Here is a 19,614-nt window from a genome sequence, read left to right on the forward strand (position 1 = left end):
TGAGGAAATTGAAATTGTTGAAGACTTTCTATTCCTTGGCTCCATCATCAACCAAAAGGGAGACTGCAGCCAAGAAATCAGAAGGAGATTGAGACTGGGAAGGGCAGTCATGAAGGAGCTAAAAAAGGTTCTGAACTGTAAGGATGTGTCACTGGCCACCAAGATTAAGTTAATTCATGCCATCGTATTCCCTATTACTATGTATGGGCGTGAAAGCTGGACATTGAAGAAAGCTGATAGGAAGAAAGTAGATTCTTTTGAAATGTGGTGTTGGAGGAGAGTGTGACAGATACCATGGACTGCCAAAAAAACACACCAAATCAGTGGGTTATAGATCAAATCAAGCCTGAACTGACCCTAGAAGCTGAAATGACTAAACCGAGGCTATCGTATTTTGGTCACATTATGAGACGACAAGAGTCACTGGAAAAGACAGTCATGCTAGGAAAAGTTGAGGGCAGCAGGAAAAGAGGAAGACCCAACAAGAGATGGATTGACTCAATAAAGGAAGCCACAGCCTTCAATTTGCAAGATCTGAGCAAGGCTGTCAAAGATAGGACATTTTGGAGGACTTTCATTCATAGGGTCGCCATGAGTTGGAAGCGACAGGATGGCACTTAACACACACAAGAAGGCTGTGGTATCTCTGTACAATACAGTCCTATGAAGCTGAGATGTTTCGTATAGAAGCTCTGTATAATAAGAGTGGACTGCTGGTGTTGTAGCATTCCTAAAATATATTCAAAGAAATTTAATGCTGTAGCTGTGTGACTATGTAGGCATAACTTCTCTTTGGATTCAGTTTCTCACACCTGGCTCCTCTCCATTGCTTGCTGACTGCAGCATACTTTGAGGATGCATCTGTGTTTATTACAGCACATAGAGCTTTTCTGTCCCGGAAATGCAAAACGTTTTAATGGAGTTGGTTTATACACAAAGCTGCCTGTAAACAGCGGGCACATTTTCACTTAGATCAGAACTCCGTGATGCAGTGTAACATCAAAGACTGTTTCAGTGGGTTGAAGACTCTAAAACCCATGATCCATGCAATGACAAGCAAACGATGCATGTGCAACAGTATCTGAGAGGTAGATTGAACTGAAAATATTGAGTCAGCAGTGAACAATATGAGCACTCAGAAAACCAATAAAAATTATTACTAAGAAGTTGTCACTGGTGACTCATAAGGTTGAACGAAGATTTACCATTCTTATGAGCACCAAATCCCTTCTGTGCAACACTTGAGCCACATTCAAGTATATACTTTAATCAGGTATATCCATTTTTCCTTCTCTACCTGGGTGTGTAAGGCAATACACACACACACACACACACACACACACACACACACACACACACATGGTAGAATGCAAAGTTAACTAGAGCGTTAGATTAAGGGCAAGTTGATTTGAAAGGTCTTGTAAAAAAAATTATTTTACATTACAAACTATTATATCTCCCATGCAGCGCAGAGATATTTGGGGGCAGTAAAAAGGGGTCTCCATCCAGACATGATTTCTTTTTCTGGGTTCTGTTTCCCCAAACTCCTCTCCATTCCCTCCCTTCCTGTGCCTCTAGTATTACTAGAGGTCATCTATGTATATTTATTTAGTACACAAGAACACATGAAATGGTCTTATACTGAGTCAGACCACTGGGTAGAGAGGTCAGTCACCTACTACCTGCTCCTTTTAACTGCTGATGCCAAGGACTGAACCTGGGACCTTCTGCATTCCAACCAGATACTCAACCAGTGAGCCATAACTGTCCCTTTCAGGAAGGAGGAGGAAGCCTTTCAGATTAGCTGACACGGATGTGCTTCCCAGCCATGCGTGGGCCATCCAGATGATGCCTGTGACATGGCTTCCACTAAGCAACTCAGCTCCCAGCTCGCCACCAATTTCAGCACCAGGGACAGATGCCAACTTTATCCAACAAGTCCGCTGGGTCTGCTAAGATGACCTGCTCCTCAGCCTCTTGGGTTCTGATTAAACCTTTTTTGCTTTCTACTGTTACTCCTTCAGAACAGCATTGCACTCACTTACCTCCTTCAACTGCTAGCAGGAAACTTGTCAAGGGAAAAGTTAACTTCCCCTCCCTTTTTGCATTCTGTGAGTGCAGCAAAGAGCCACCCCTATCTGCAGTTCTCATCTCCTTTGTTTCTTTCATGAGCTGAATCATCCTTTTCTGTCTTTCCTTCTAGACCTTGGGCAGATCAAGGAAGAAGGAAGTCTTTTTAGGAGTCAGGGGGAGTTACAAATGGCTTGTCTCGGAAAGGCAACTGTCCGTTCTTTCATGCCTTTAGCTCCCTCTAGCTGACAAATAGCTGGGCTGTGCTGCTCCGAGGCCCACATTGCTCTAGACAAGATTACAGGATACTAAAAAATTATAGAGATATCAGCGTTGATGCATTTCTGCCATGGAAAACCTCTCCAAAAAACCATGCTCTTCAAGAGCACCAGCTAGCTCTTAACACAGGTGATAAAATACTGAACCATGCTTCAAATCTTGCTCTGTTCTGCAAGAACAGGCTGCCTATCTATTTCATATACTGAGCCAATATGGTTCCTCACAGATGAGGGCATTTTCCTTGCTCTGCCATCCAGGCAACTACTTCCAAAAGGCCCCAAGCTCAAAGCCTCTGCAGTACTTGCTCATTTGCCAAGGGTACGTCCCAGGTTCAATCCCCAGCATGTCCAGTTAAAGGGACTAGGCAAGTAGGTGATGTAAAAGACCTCAGCCTGAGACCCTGGAGAGCCGTTGCTGGTCTGAGTAGACAATACTGACTTCGATGGACCAAGGGTCTGATTCAGTATAAGGCAGCTTCATGTGTTCACGGGCAGTTCCTAAAAACATAACTGCTAAGACTTTTCCCTTCATAATGTGTTGCATCACTTATACATTCCATGACTTTATCATGCCCTGCCAAGCAGCAGCCAACCAGTGCAAACTGGGATAGAAAAACACAACATGTGATAATGTCACAACATGGACAGGTCCTGGAGCAGAACCCAACATTGGGAAGCCCCTTATCAGCCATAATGTGTAGCTCTAACTCCTAGGTCCTTCCAGTTCATGACTGTTTTCATAACTCCTAGGTCCTTCCAGTTCATGACTGTTTTCATAACTCCTAGGTCCTTCCAGTTCATGACTGGTTTTTTTTTTTCAAAAGAATGTAATAACCACAATTGGATTCCTCAAATAAATCTTAGCAGATCTTAGATCCTCCAGTACTGATGTATAGATGACTGTTTCCAGCCTTTTGAGCCCACATGGACTGCCCTGACCATACCCAAGTGCTCATTGACATGGGTACCTGTGATATGAGTAAGTAACTGGCCTAGATGAAGAAGAACAAGAAGAGTTGGTTTTTGCATGCTGACTTTCTCTACCACTTAAGGTAGAATCAAACCAGCTTACAATCACCTTCCCTTCCCCTCCCCACAGCAGACACCCTGTGAGGTAGGTGGGGCTGAGAGAGCTCTAACAGAGCTAGTCTCTTGGGCTAGTCACAGATCTCTCCGAACTCTCTCAGCCCCACAAGGTGCCTGCTGTTGGGGAGGAAGGGAAAGTGATTGTAAGCTGCTTTAAGACTCCTTTGGTAGAGAAAAGCGGGATATAAAAACCAACTCTTCATCTTCTTCTTTTTCTTGGGGCTTTCCATCTCTGGAAATCTGGACAGCCATATTTTGGGAATGTTCTAGCTTTGGGTGTTCTGCGCTAAACCTGGGACCTTTTATCTCTAGAACTCTATGAACCACAGAAGAACATAACCTTTTCCCCTGTGTAAATGAAGAAGGGTTATTGTTGCTTGAATCCACTCTTCACTGCAGCCCACGTGACCTTTTGTCTGTACAGATTCCACAGTTTGGCATTTTTGGAGCCGGGGTCAAAAGGGCCTTTCCTTCCAGCATGGTGTAGTGGCAGAGCGGTGGACTCTAATCTGGAGAACCAGGTATGATTTCCCACTCCTCCACATGAGCAGCCATCTCTAATCAGGTGAACCGGGTTTGTTTTCCCTGTTTCTCCACAAAAAAACCTGCTAGGTGACCTTGTCACAGCTCTCTCTGAACTCTCTCAGCCCCACCTACCTCGCAAGGTGTCTGTTGTGGAGAGAGGAAGGGAAGGAGATTGTAAGGCACTTTAAGACTAGAAGAGTTGGCTTTTATTTGCCGACTTTCTCTACCACTTAAGGCAGAATCAAACTGGCTCACAATCACCTTCCTTTCCCCTCCCCACAACACCCTGTGAGGCAGGTGGGGCTTGGAGAGCTCTTAATAGAGCTGTGACTAGCCCGAGGTCACCCAGCTGGCTTCGTGTGTAGAAGCGGGGAAACAAATCCAGTTCACCAGATTTGCCTCCACCGCTCATGTGGAAGAGTGGGGAATCAAACCCAGTTCTCCAGATCAGAGACTACCACTCCAAACCACTGCTCTTAACCACTACACTATGCTGGCTACTTAAAAAATAGAGAAGTCACCATATAAAAAACAACTCTTCTTCTTCTTCTTCTCCTCCTCCTCCTTCTTCTTCCTCTGGTAGAAAGGCTGGTAAGACCCAACCATTTTGCTTAGTCTGCTAGGATAAAGACACTGTCATCCACCCTCCCCCAAACCAATCCAATTTGGTCCTGCAATAATCATTAACCAGACTGCCATCCATGCCTTTGTTTGCCCTCATCACACATGACAGTGTTCATGTGAACGCATGGCAGATGATGGTTGGGACTGTTCATGTGGGGCCATCTATCCCATGTGAGCTCATCCCCACGGTGATTTTTAAAGAAGGGCCTTTGGGGGTCCCCCCCCCCCAAACACAGTGGTTTCAACATGAGCTGCCTTTGCAGTATGCCTGAGGACTGCGAGGGGCATTAAGTGTTTTGCTAAGCATCAGAGCAAATTTCCCCGAACGAGCAGAGGAATTGGCTGCGAGATCAGACGTGCGCGGCAGTGCCAATAACTAACGTGCTGGGTTGTGTTTACATAGCAAACACATGCCGGAAAGGCAAAAGGAAGCAGGCCCACAGGGACGCCATCCAAATGTCTGCAAGAGATGGATGACAGATGCCTCGGCATTGCCCTGTGCAGAGAAAGGTGAAGGGACATGCTCATGCCGTATGCAAATTCCGACACTGGAAGTTAATGCCTGTCTACTTTTGCTGCAGATAGACCTTGACAGCTTCGGTGGTATAGACGGGAAATTAACCATTGCACTTCGACTGCTCCTGCAGGCAATTAGAAGGACTCGCCTTTAAAAGGCCATATTTGTTTTAGACTCATCATATTTCCAAATACCACAGGAGCCTGGATTTTGCTGACTGGCCTGCATCAAAGTTCCCTTGCTTCAGCACTTAGGAAGTTTTAATAACTCTGTTGATTGCATTGGCGTGGGCAAGAGGGCATCACATCAGGTATTGTGCATCTCAGCAGGGTCAAAGAGGCAGGGAGGCAGACCAACTTCAGCCGAGGCCAAAACGACCCTACAGAATAAGCAGAGTACTGAGTGCACATCTCTCCTCCCCCCGAAACTATGCAAATGAGGGCTGCTTTCCCAGTTTTCTTATCAATGGTGTCATTGATATTGTCCGGTCATTGCACCTGTGTCTGAAATTGCAGAGAGAATAGTGAAAAACAGAACATTAAAGAATCCTTTGGTCATGTTTATTGGTAGACTTACACAACCAGGGTAGACATGATGGGTCTGGCAATCCTGGAACCAGTTTCTAAACTCGGAGTGAGAGTGGTGAAAAGCGGCCGGGGAGATGCAGTAAGAGGGCATTAACCCTTCACTACCCTTTTTTACCATCAAGTCGTAGCTGACATCTGGCAACCCCCACAGGGTTTTCAAGCCAAGATGTGTAGCAGCCCTGGACTTCCTTGACGGTCTCCCATACAAATACTAACCAGGGCTAACCCTGCTTAGCCTCCAAGATCTGACGAGTTCAGGCTAGCCTGAGCTATCCAAGTCAGGGCAACCCTTCCCTTACCCACTGCTTTTCCCATACAACACTGCCTCCTGAGTTTCCAGATCCATGTTGGCCACAATGGGGGAGGGCACTGTGGTAGAGTGGTTAGACTTTGGGGTTTTGAACTTGGGTCTCAATGGTCACTCAGCTGTGAAGTTCTGTGGGTTTCCTCATGCCAGCTTTCATTCCTCTGCCCTGATCTCCTTGGAGAAACGGAGAGATAAAAATGTGAAGGACAGATCAGAGACCACTTATTTATTAGTAGAAAAGAGCAAGAGTCCACAAAAGCTCATACCCTGCCAGAAAATATTTTTGTTAGTCTTTAAGGTGCTACTGGACTCTTGCTCTTTTCTACTACTGCAGACAGACTAACACGGCGACCCACTGTCATTTATTCATTGTTGGGGGGTTTTCACCCCATTTTCCTATTACAGCAACCCCTCTTACAAAACTATTAAAAGCACAGACAGATATCTGCCATAACTGATAAAATTCAAATGCTGGTGAAACAACAGGCAAGCAAGCAGCAATGACTTTGCCTGGCATTTATAGATAATGGTGAAGGTCTTGGTGGCACAATGGGAAATACATGAGACCATGCCAAAGAGGTCCATGTACTTAGCAAATGGAAGGCCCTTCTAGAAGGGACTGATCTGTGGAACTAAGATGGTGGGTAGATTTGCAGCATCTGTGGGCTGAACTTCCTCCCTGAATTAAGTGACATGTCTTTCTTCTTTGGTCCATGCTGTCACAGTGACGGTGATAGGGATGCTCCAGAGCCCTGCAAGGCTGTGAGGGAGAAGCATACATGCAGGATCACACATTAGTATAGCACCAGTGGAGGGAGATGGGAAGGGAAGGAGAACAGTAACCCAACCCAAGTAGAAAAGGGGAACAGTAACCCAACTCGACTAGACTATAGCCCCAGTGGAGGGAGATGGGAAGAGAAGGGGAATAGTAACCCAACCCAAGAAGAACCTAACCCAACCCACCTCTAACCCAACAGTAACTCAACCCAAAGACAATCCACAGCCAGACAGTTAAACAGAAAACCAGGACTTCTTGTTGATCTCATGTAACCCCCCACTCAGCTCACTGGAACCGGTTTGGTCTTTTACCAAAACTGATTTCTGTGAAACAGACTCCATTGACTCCATGTGACTTGATGCTCATTGAGCCCTCTTGTTGCTGCACCTGTGACAGTAACCTCATCCCATGCTGGCCATAAGCCTTGTAAATTTGGGATCCGTGAAACCTGAGCAAACTGCTTTTCCTCTTTTCCAGGTCCTGAGCAATGAGAACACATTAACCCTAAAAAACGTCCGGCAAGAGGATGCTGGGAAATACGTGTGCCGAGCGGTGGTGCCCCGTGTGGGTGCCGGAGAGCGAGAAGTGTCCCTGACTGTCAATGGTAATTAACTTCCGTTTTCTCCATTGAGATCCCAGTTTATTATCCCTTTTTCAATGGTGAGATTTCTTTGTTAGCCAACCTTCCAAGTACACACATGGTTTCCTAGGACTACAGTTCCCAGGGCTACCGGAGCCAGGGTCATGAGACCTAAAACATATGAACACATGAAGCTGCCTTATACTGAATCAGACCCTTGGTCCATCAAAGTCAGTATTGTCTACTCAGACCGGCAGCGGCTCTCCAAGGTCTCAGGCAGAGGTCTTTCACATCACCTACTTGCCTAGTCCCTTTAACTGGAGATGCTGGGGATTGAACCTGAGACCTTCTGAATGCCAAGCAGATGTTCTACCACTGAACCACAGCCCCTCCCCCAACAGGTGTGAGTGGTTTCAATGTAAGGTCTAGATAAAAGAAGAACAAGAAGAAGAAGAGGTGGTTTTTATATGCCACCTTTCTCTACCACTTAAGGAAGAATCAATCCGGCTTACAATCACCTTACCTTCCCCTCCCCACAGCAGACACCCTGTGAGGTAGGTGGGGCTGAGAGAGTGTGACTAGCCCAAGGTCGCCCAGCTGGCTTCATGTGTAGGTGTGGGGAAACAAATCCAGTTCACCAGATTAGCGTCCGTCGCTCATGTGGAGGAGTGGGGAATCAAAGCCAGTTCTCCAGATCAGAATCCACTGCTCCAAACCACCACTCTTAGCCACTACACCACACTGGCACGTGTTCCACGTGCTGTGGTGCAAAATCGAGGGTAGGACCTGGGATTCCCATCCCTCCATCTAGACTCTGCCATATGGTAGGAAGGCAGAGCAAAGCTCTTTTCTGGGAATTCAACAGAATATGAATTTTCATGCTGCCTGCCCCCTGTACACAGTCCTCAAGGCCCGCTCAAAATTCATTTGTGTTGATGAAGAGCAAAAGGGGGTAAATGCAACGCAGGCATCAGCACAATTTAATTTTCAATGCAAATGATGCTGAAGAGAGAAGCCAAGGGCAACCCATCAGGGCCACTGAAGATCTACCACTCCCTAGCTTTCCCTTCCGGCTCATTGTCTCCTGCCCTTCCCCCTCCCTGCTGGCTGCCACAGTTTAATTGCAATTCAAACAGCTTGCCGAAAACATTTGATGAGAACAAAGAACCTGGCTTCCCCCTCCCCGCCTCCAGCACAATACCCCCCCCCCAACTTGAATTTTGGAGTAGAGGAATAAATGACTGAAGCACTGTGTTTAGAGCAAGAAAGAAGGTGGGGACATTCCCTGGCACCCCCAAGAAGACAAGTCGACTTTGAACTTTTTCAGAAGTTACCTTTGGGGGTATCCAGCTGTGCATACTGGGCACACAGGTTGCCTGCCATCCTCCTGATAACACATGGTCACCATCTAAAATGGGCACTATGCATATTTTCTGCATGAAAAGCAAAAAAATATGTGTGGTGCCCGTTGAAGGCAAAATGGTGACTGGTCACTGGACATATCAGGAGGATCACAGGTAGCACGTATTCTTGGTGCATGGGTCTAGGTACCTCCGAACTAGCACCAGAAAAGGCCTCTCCTGGTATGTTCCCCAGAGAAACGTGTCATCGCAAAATAACAACTTGCTGGAGGTCCCCGGCCCAAGGAATGTCCAGCTGGCCTCAACCAGGGCCAGGGCTGTCTCTGCCCTGGTCCCTCCCTGGTGGAATAGCCTCCCAAGTGTGATCAGGGCCCTAAGGGACCTCCAAGAATTCTGCAGAGCCTGTAAGATGGAGCTATTTCACCAGGCTTATGGCTGAGGCCTGCAACAGTTCTCCCTATAAATACTGGCCTCCCTAGCCCTTTGTTCCCGTTGTTGAGCCCTTTCCCTCATTTAGGGGGAGGTCAGTTCCATCTATCGTGCTGCAGACAACTATTCTGTGATTTTAGCTCCATCAAGGAGACTATTACTCCCTGTTTACTGAATGTTTTGGGCTATTTTAAATGTATAGGGTTGTCAGGTCCCTCTTCGCCACCGGTGGGAGGTTTTTCGGGCAGAGCCTAAGGAGGGCGGGGTTGGGGGAGGGGAGGGACTTCAATGCCATAGAGTCCAATTGCCAAAGCTGCCATTTTCTCTAGATAAACTGATCTCTATCGGCTGGAGATCAGTTGTAATAGCAGGAGATCTCCAGCTTGTACCTGGAGGTTGGCAACCCTATAAATGTATTTAAATTATATTTTAAGGGTTTTATTGATTTTATTGTTTGGACTTGTGAGCCGCCCTGAGCCTGGCCTTTGGGCCGGGGATGGCGGAGTAAAAGTGTAATAAAACAAATAAGATTAAAAATAAATATAGTGGAAACTGACAAAAGAGCAAAGGAAGCAAAGCTTTCTAAGAGAAGGATCCTGTTGGGTTCTTGAGTTTTGGGGGCTCCCAGGAATGGAAAGTCACTGAGTTGATAGGCAAACAGATCCTTCACAGTTTCCTCCAGCATGATCTATGTCTTAATAATATATACTTACAGCAAGCACCTGCTGTTAAATAATTCCCTACATCTTCATGTGCAAGAATTGAAATTATACCCTACCTCCAAAATGCTGAACTTACACCTTAAATAGACAAGATGAGGAGGAGGAAATGATGGAAGAAATCAAAAATTGATAATGCATAGAGATAGTGGGGCATCAGGTGTTAGAAGATGGAAGAATATCTACAGGGCAAGCCTAAGCAAAATTACTCAGAAGCAAGCCTCACTGAGCTCAGCGGAGCTTACTCACTAGTAAGTGTATTTAGAATTGCAGCCTTACTTGCTGAAACTATTTTTATCCTAACTCTCTGAAGGAAAAGGTGTCCAAGTTGGCTAAAGTAAAGCTGTAGTAATTCAGGAGAACTCGAGAAGAACTATGTGAAGTATCAGCCAGGAAAATAATGAGTAGCTCTCCCACCCCAGCCATGAGGACTGGGTTAGCCTCACTTCCTTGCCAGAGGCAGAGCAAGGAGGAGGGCCTTTGCATTACATGACATCACTGCAGGCCAATGAGGAGGCAGCGGATGGCAGGCTTTTAAAAACCTGCATTCTGCCTCTTGTCCCATTTCAGTAGGCAGCATGGCATCCCTCAGTATCTAGGGAGGAATTCGCTGATTATCAATTGGGCCAAGGAGGAGTGTTTTGGGCTTCCTGGACTAAACCACCACCCTTCCCCCACCCTCAGCGATCCTAGAAGGCAGATTTAGGAGACCAAGATCAGAATGGGGACGTCCCTGCAAGTCGGGTGAAATCGAATCTACTGTGCGTATCTTTTTCAGGTGCTCTTTCTTTCAAGAAGTCCGATACAAGCTAATTTCCCCTCTCCTTAATCTAATAAAGGATAGCTCCAAGGAAGGGAGACTGAGGAGTCTCCTATGGGAAGGATCGGACCAGAGGGTGAAGCAAGTAGCTAAATTCTGTGCCGCAATATATAAGATCCATCAGACAAAGCTGGGGCATGGTAACTCAATTTAAAATGGAGAATGTTTTATTAATTTGAGGTCTGCTTAAATTATACAAACTGTCTGTGAATCGTGTATCCTATAGCTGGAGTTACTGTATATTCTCCAATGTTAATTCTGTAACTGATATGAATGTTTTAATGGCATTTGCCGTATTAATCAATGAATCTGAATCTGAACTGGCCCCTGGCCACCGACCCTGTGCTGTGCGGCTACGAAGGGGTGCAGCAGTACCATAGTCAAGCGAGCAGAGCTGCACATGAGCACATTGCTATGTGTCAAGCTCCAGACAGATCCTTCTGACCCGTATTCTGAACGGACCAAAGCCAAGGCTGGCCACATTTGGAGAGGTTGTCAGAGGTACTCTGGTACCCTATGCCTGACAATATACACGTATAAAAGGCAGTAGATGCTGCCCCCACATCAGACTCCTAGGGAAAGATCCTGTGGTCCAAGGTGCTTTTTCTTCAGCCACTCCACAACATTACCATTCTTTCTTGGTCTCCAGATTTAAAATTGCCAACCTACAGTTTCCGCTATGTCCCTGGCTCAGAGGAGGGGGGTAGATCCCCACATGAAGCCGCTTTATACTGAATCAGACCATCGGTCAACCAAGGTCAGCATTATCTCCTCAGACTGGCAGAGGCTCTCTAGGGTCTTAGGAATAGGGCCTTCACATCATCTACTGCCTGATTCTTTTAACTGGAGATGTTGGGGATTGAACTTGGGACCTTCTGCATGCAAAATGGAGGTAATTACACTGACAAACACTGCTATCAGGAGATCATTTCCAACCTATTGATCAGATATCAATCAACCATCCAGGACTAATAAGTACCAATTCCCAAAGGCATTGGCTACTTCCTCCTCCAAGCTTTCATGGGTACCCCATTCCAAAACAAAGAGAGATTCCAAGAGAACATTTCCAACCATTGATCATCCGATATCAAACAGCCTTCCAAACTAATAACTACCAGTCCCCAACAGAGAAATAATCAGCCAGCAGTGCAAGGATATCATGTGGAGAGGAATCCATAGTCATTCATATTAAACATCTCAAGAAGACACAGGGGCCAATGTAGGACTGATTTTCTGGAGTATGCTGTATCTCCTGCCTTTGTGTATTTATTTATTTATTTATTTTACTTCATTTATTTATACCCTGGTTTTCTCCCCAATGGAATCCCAAAGCGACTTACATCGTTCTGTCTGTGTAAAGTGACGTCAAGTCATAGTCAATTGATGGCAACCTCTCCATCCCACCCTAGCATAGTGGAAACTGCTGTCAAGTTGAAGTTGACTTACAGCAACACCAGAGGGTTTTCAAGGCAAGAGATGAACAGAGGTGGTTTGCCCTGGCCTGTCTCTGTACAGCTAGCCTGGACTTCCTTGGTGGTCTCCCATCCAAGTACAAACCATGGCCACCCTGCTTAGCTTCTGAAATCTGCTAGGACTACACCTTTCTATCGCCCTCTATTTTACTGCCCTGTCGGGTAGGTTAGACTGAAATCGTGTGACTGGCACAAGATCACCCAGCAAACTTCCACAGCAGAGTAGGGATTTGAACCTGGGTCTCCTGGATCCTAGTCTGACATGCTAAACACTATGTCATACTGGATCACAGTGCTTGGGAGTTTGAAAAGCAGTATGTTGTTATCTGAGGAGTGTCTTCTCTTATGCCACTCTAATATTAACAATATCCGCACAAAAGACAGACAGTTGGAGTCCCTTGTGCTACTTAAGTCCATGGCTCAGATAATGAGAGTGCTTCAGAAAGAGGATCCTCAGGAATGCTTAACATCTTCTTGTAGGTGAGGTCAAGAACTTCCAGGCTGCTGGAAACAAAGACAGCCTTTGGCTTTTCATTAAGTTTGTAGTTTGGCTCAGTCTTTTGCAAAGAGCGTTTTTTTCCCTCAAGCACAATGGCGATGGTTGGATTCTTGCTTCTGTGCTACTGTGGCAGCTCTCAGCCTCCAGAAAGTAACAACATTTGCTTTGCAGTGCAATCATACTTCTTTTTGTTAACTCCATTGTCTGGCATTTGGGATAAGAACAGGAAGAGAAGGATTCCAGATAGAGGGCCGGCCTGACAAGATTACCTGCCACAAATTGGTTTGTGCTGTATTTCTCGTTCCAGGCAATCAGTAATTTATCCTTATTATTACATTGGAGGGCCTGGTGTATGATAAGATCGCCTCAACACATCCTATCTGAGGGCAAGCACCTCACTTTTCTTATCGGGTTGGCCAAAGCCAGAATAGAGAACAGTTTTACTTATAAGATGCTGAGATATATTTTATTTTCACTCTGGCAGGTGATTTCCTTCCTCCCCAGCCAGGTTTGTCCCATAAGGAAAATGTTTGGTCCTTATGGATGAATCTCACAGCTTAGAACTAAGGGCCCTCTGCTCTTACCACCACCACCACCACCCCACACACACACACACAACAACAACCCAACATTCAGGAACTGTCTGAAAGCAAGGTTTCTTCTTAAATATGTCCATGGTAGAGAACCTCCTTAACCAGAGGTAGCCTTTCTTTCCCACGTGGTGCTTAACTGAGGACTTTCTGTTTTGAGACAAGCCACAGTTTGTGGCAAGATTTTGATTGTGTGAAAGAACAAACTTTGGTTCCGTTGCCTAAAGCCCAGGATTCTAAACCAGGAAGTCTTCAATCTCTGCAACACATGCAAGGAAAGGAGGGAGACTGGGAGAGCCCAAGGACTCCATGACTTGTTCTCACAAATGGAGATTGAGTAGTTATGTTAGCATGCAGCTGGTGTCTACAGGGCATGACGATAGTAAAATCATAATCAAACTCAGCCCCTTGGCCATCTTTGCCCCGTGTTGCTAGTTTATATTCATTTCAAAATAACCTCATAGATTCTGCAAATTAGAACATTTAGAAGGGTCACTAAATCTGACTTGGGAGGAGGGCCCCTGTGGAATTCTGAGTGGGGAATCAAACCTGGTTCTCCAAATCGGACTCCACCACTCCAAACCACCGCTTTTAACCACTACACCACATTGGTTCTCAAGCTTCGAAAAGTGCCAGTGTTGCAGGATGAATATGACCAAGGAAAGGCCCCCAGTAGATGGAATGGTAGATGGTTGTGGGCCATTGCCCTAAAGAAAACATTCACAATCATTCAGTCATCCTGCAGAATTTGTGTAACCGAGCGAAGGCGTTAATATACATGGTACGAAACACACTAAAGAACCGTCCTTCTGTTGAACTGATCCCGGACTGATGTTGTCAGCATGAAAGCAACCACATGACCAAAATGTCCTCCCCAAGGTGCTATCGATGGCTTCAGAAGAAAGGGCGCAATTCGCTCAGGTGTCCGCCCCTGGGAAGTTTCCTGCCTCCCTTTGATTCCAGAAAGGCCCTGAAGTCAGAAAACGGCTTTTCTTTTTGTCAGAGCCTCTGGGGCTGCACAAATAAATTGGCACCGAGACTCTAAAAATAACTGTGAGACCGATAGTGCCACCATTTATATCCATAGCAACACTGTTTAAAGACTTTAGCTGCCTGTAGATTGTCTCGCGCTCGGCACCAAATGCCAAGCAGGGAGATTGGCAGCCTTCGCTAGCAAGCCGCTGCCTGTTGGGGAATCAGGCTGCAGTCCCCCAAGCTGCAAAAAGTCTGTTACTTCACACTCTTATTTCTGGGCCGGTTCATTTTCTCAAGAATCACTATTTGGGTATATCCTGTTATCATGGTGATAAGCTTCAGCCACTGAACTCCTGGAACTGTGTGATCATCTTGGAGCCACTTGTTTTTATGCTATTCAAAAATTTTCTTAGCAAGGAAGAACATAAGAAAGGCCATGCTGGATCAGACCAAGGCCCATCAAGTCCAGTAGTCTGTTCACACAGTAGCCAACCAGGTGCCTCTAAGAAGCCATCAAACAAGGCGACTGAAGCAGCATTGTCCTGCCTGTGTTCCACAACACCTAATATAATAGGCATGCTCCTCTGATCCTGGAGAGAATAGATATGCATCATGACTAGTATCCATTTTGACGAGCAGCCATGGATAGCCCTATCCTCCATGAACATGTCCACTCCTCTCTTAAAGCCTTCCGAGTTGGCAGCCATCACCACATCCTGGGGCAGGGAGTTCCACAATTTAACTATGCATTCATTGTGTGAAGAAATACTTCCTTTTATCTGTTTTGAATCTCTCACCCTCAAGCTTCAGCAGATGACCCCGCATTCTAGTGTTATGAGAGAAGGAGAAAAGCTTCTCGCTGTCCACTCTCTCCATACCATGCATAATTTTATAGACCTCTTTCATATCTCCCCTTAACCACCCCCAAGTGGTTCAACTGCTCCTCATTGGGTAGTTGCTCAAGCCCCCTGATCATTTTGAGAGAGAGAGAGAGAGAGAGAGAGAGAGAGAGAGAGAGAGAGAGAGAGAGAGAGAGATGCCTGCCTTTTTCATCACTAAAGCAATTACCAAATCATCTGAACAGCTACCATGGTTTGGGAGTATGAGCGCTCTCTCTCTCTCTCTCTCTCTCTCTCTCTCTCTCTCTCTCTCTCTCTCTGTCTCTGTCTCTCTCTCTCTCTCTCTCTCTCTCTGTCTCTGTCTCTGTCTCTCTCTCTCTCTCTCTCTCTCTCTCTCTCTCTCTCTCACACACACACACACACACACACACACACACAGATTCATCCAGAAGTTGCCACATCTCTCTGAATTCATTTCAATCTGATTCCTCCTCAGAATGTGTAAAAAAAAAAGTCAGAGGCAGAAATGAGTGTGCAGAGGCAGCTATCCAAGGAAAATTGAAGGAGAATGCAAGACTTTGGTTGTGGCCTCTTTTTATCTATGCCCAGAAGGATTTTGGTGGTGATAGGTTGGTGCACATAAAAATGACAAACCTTTAGCTTACAGCATCTCCATATAACCCAAAGGTTCTGTGGTAGGGCACCTGCTTTGCGTGGAGATGGTCTCAAATTCAATCCTTAGCATCTTTAGTAGCAAGATCAGGAAGACCCTGCCTGGAATTCTGGAAACCCATTGCCATTCAGAGTAGGCAGTGCCGATCTGGATGCACCAACAGTCTGGATCTGTGCAAAGAAGCTTCATATGTGACCCATCTTTCTCCTAACTGTAACTTCCTCCGTTTTACCCAACAGTTAGGAGAATCAATGGATTTAATTCTCAACATGGTCAAATCTGTTGATACTTAAATGTGGGAACTGGAGCCATGAACAGACATGACAGATCTCAAACCTGAGGAAAGCCCCAGATTTGCAGGGGGGAAAGTCTGAAATGAGGGGGTTGGAACAGATTTGCAGGGGGGAAATCTGAAATGCGGGGCGGGGGGGGGGGACTCCACAGAATAAAAGAAGCAGCAACTGTAGCTTTAAGAAACACATTCCCTCTGTGGCAGTTTCCAGGCAACTACAACAGTATTGCTAGCTGAAGGCTTGGTTTTTATCAGTAAAAGGGAGAGGGAGGGCCCTTTCCAGGGCAGTTTTGGCCTTCGAGGGGAGATTCGAAGAACCACCAGCAACCACCAGGTGATTTGCTACTACCAGACTTTTATGACTCACCCAGGCTTGGCTGCTTGCTACAGTTCAACTGCAGCCATCCCACAAAACCCTGTGCAAACCCTTGTGTGTTCCCCACCACACAACTGGAAACCAGACTGGCAGCTAGCACTGTGTAACTTGGACAGAGTTTTCCAGGGAGAGGCTGCCAGTGATAGGGAAAACTGAAGGGAAGGAAAAACTGAAGACAGGGTGGGGGGGGCAGATAAAGGTAGGTTGGCAAGGAGAGAAAGAGGCAGGAAAAAGGAAGAGGCTGTGGGGGCTTTCAGGGAAGGGAAAGGGAGGAGGGAGAAATGAGATGCCCCCTAAAAGTCCTTGGGTGTCCCCCTTGTCATATTATCCAATTTTGAACCGAACCATCGAGTGTGGATAAATAGATCCACAAAATGGAGCTAGGCTGAATTTTTCCTACAAATCTAAAAGAAGCCCCAAGTTCCCAGAAAAATCTGAAACCTTAAAAAAAATGCATTGTGGGGTTAAAACTCCACAAAACAATATAACCAACTCTGGTAGCTTTAAGAAAAGAATGCCAACTGAGCTCTCATTTTTGGTGATTGTAGGCAACTACCAACAACTACTACAACATGGCTGAGCCTTGTGGATCCCATGCATATACAGGTCTAAAACTCCACGCTGAGAGGGCATCCTACTGGCTTGCTTTTTGTGCATTTTTAAAACCACGTTGGGGGCTCCTTTTTCCCTTGAACCATGCTAGAGGGCGGCCTGAATCTTTAGGAGTAGGCGTCAAGCTTTCTCCGATCAAAAATCAGGGGTGAAGATGCCGATGAAAAAGCCCCCAGAACCAGCAGCAGCTTGTTTGGCAAGGGAGATCTCTCCCTGGTTTCGGACAGGAACTGGGGCTTATACAGAAATCTGGGCACAGCGGCATCAGCTTCCGTTGCCAGCATTTTTACCTTGGATCTGTGAAGCCGTAGCTGGATGGAAAGCAGCGAGCGCTGTGCGTGGAGCACAAAAGCCCTGACTTCCAACCATGGTGGGCAGGAATGGAAGGCCAGCGCTTTTCCTTTTAGAAATTAAGCCTCCCCCCCAGGACGTGCCCCTCTTTGCCCTTTCTCCCGCATCTTCCTGCCTCCTTGCACAAAGGCCAATGCCTTATTCTCAAACTAAGTGTGACTCAAATGTTTATTTCAGAAATCCCCCCCCCCTTGGGAATCTGCCCTCCTTCAGATATGTCAGGCGCACAGAACTAGGCCAAGAGCCAGTTCTGTTTCCTACTCAGCTTAGCACGAGACAATTGTGGGGAAAGTGAGATGGGAGAGGGAGGGGCTCACCCCACAGCCCACCCTTTGCTTCCTTCCTCGTGCCAGCGAGCAAATTGCCTTTGCCGTCATGAATGCAACACGCCTGCCACGTGGGTTGGCTGCCCATTGTTTCCCATCCTCGCTGGCAGGAGTGCATAGAAATGCAAATCTATTTTAATGAAGGGGCTAATAAACAGCAATTATGTTCCCAGCTATTTTGCTGCTCCCCCGAAACAATTTCCTTCCCTGTCCTTCAGAGACAGTTCTCCGCCTGTTTGCTCATGGGCTGGGAGAAGCTGCAGGATCTGTCCGTGGGTGCTTCAAAGGTTCAGTGCTCAAAAAGGCACTTTGGTCCAAATGCTCAAATGAGTTTTGAGAACAAGCAGGGTTGCCAATCTCCAGGAAGGGCTTGAAGTTCTATTGGAATTACAACAGATCTCCCATCTACAGGGAAATCTCCCGTCTACAGAGAAATCTACAGAGATCTCCCATCTATTTTCTCCTAGAGAAAATGGCAGCTTTGGAGGGTGGACTGTATTGCACTACATCCCTATAAAGCTCCTTCCCTGGGCTCCACCCCCAAATCTCCAGGAATTTCCCAACCTTGAACAGTCAGCCTTTGCAACTGATACCAGATTTCCTGCACTGTACCCCTTTAGACTGCTGGTTGAGGTTAGCATGCTTTTGACTGGTTCCATTCTCCACAACAAAAACTGTTCGTACATATAGAAAGCTCGCATGTTGGGGAGAAGAGTTCATCTTAACCTTCTGCATGGTATGTTGTTTTCCTGCGTGCACAGAGCTTTTTCGTGGAGGAGTTAGTTTTTATACCCCACTTTTCTCTACCTTTCAGGAGTCTCAAAGTGGCTTACTATAATCTTTCCTTCCCTTCCCCACAACAAGCACCTTGTAAGGTAGGTTGGGCTGAGAGAGCTCTGAGAGAACTGTAACTAGCCCAAAGTGACCCAGCAGGTTTCATGTGGAGGAGTGGGGGATCAAACCTGGTTCTGCAGATTAGAATCCGCTGCTCGTAACCACTACACCACGTTGTTTCTTTGGAGTAAGCCCCACTGAATCTACTTCCAAGTGGAACTGCTTAGATTGCTGACTAAGCTGAGCTGTTATCCTGGTTGCCAGTGTGGTATAGTGGTTAAGAGCGGTGGTTTAGAGTGGTGGACTCTGATCTGGAGAACCGGGTTTGATTCCCCACTCCTCCACATGAGCGGCGGAGGCTATTCTGGCGAACTGGATTTGTTTTCCCGCTCCTACACATGAAGCCAGCTGTGTGACCTTGGGCTAGTCACACTCTCTCAGCCCCACCTACCTTACAAGGTGTCTGTTGTAGGGAGGGGAAAGGAAGGTGATTGTAAGCCGGTTTGATTCTCCCTTAAGTGGGAGAGAAAGTAGGCATATAAAAACCAACTCTTCTCTTTCTTTGTTGAAGCCCTACGAAAGCCTTTTTGGAACAGTGGGCATTTCACATTACTTGGCCAAAAGGTATGCACTAGGCCAGAGACATTCTGCCAAGGCGAGTGTAGAAGAATTTTGCTCGTTTCTCTGAAAAAACGTCTGGCCTGTCCAAAACCGCTGAGCTGCGGCCATCTCCGGTCACTTCTCCAGCACTGAGGATGGAAGCTGCCCCGAGGCTTCAGTAAGGTTAATTAGCCATCCAAGCTTCAGCCTTCCTGCCTGGCATTTATCAAAGGCAGGCAGTTGCTGTACAGAAGTCCTGTGGCACAAAGCACAAAAAGAGGCTCACAGTTGTCTCGGGGGAACCCGACAACCTGCAAGTCTTCCCAGCCTGAATTGTGTTTTTTGGGGGTATGAATAGGTGGAGGAATCCTCTTGCATTGAGCAGGATTGCCCTCTGCTGGGCACTCCCAGATCTTCTAGCAACAAGAGTCGATTCCATCCGTTGAGCAGCCTTCAAGGAAAGAATGGGAGATTCTTACGGCCCCCATGCCAAG

At 46.5% G+C, this 19,614-nt stretch overlaps 1 protein-coding gene across 1 annotated transcript in view; it reads left to right on the top strand.

Annotated features, from left to right (window-relative positions):
* Positions 1–19,614, top strand: part of KIRREL3 (kirre like nephrin family adhesion molecule 3) — a 370,228-nt gene that overhangs the window by 283,218 nt on the left and 67,396 nt on the right. Inside the window, exon 11 of the mRNA XM_056860874.1 lies at positions 7,250–7,376. Coding sequence (XP_056716852.1) covers positions 7,250–7,376 — 127 coding nt within the window. The remainder of the gene's footprint in view (positions 1–7,249; positions 7,377–19,614) is intronic.

This window comes from Euleptes europaea, chromosome 14, assembly GCF_029931775.1.
Source record: "Euleptes europaea isolate rEulEur1 chromosome 14, rEulEur1.hap1, whole genome shotgun sequence".
In the NCBI taxonomy this organism is placed as follows: domain Eukaryota; kingdom Metazoa; phylum Chordata; class Lepidosauria; order Squamata; family Sphaerodactylidae; genus Euleptes; species Euleptes europaea.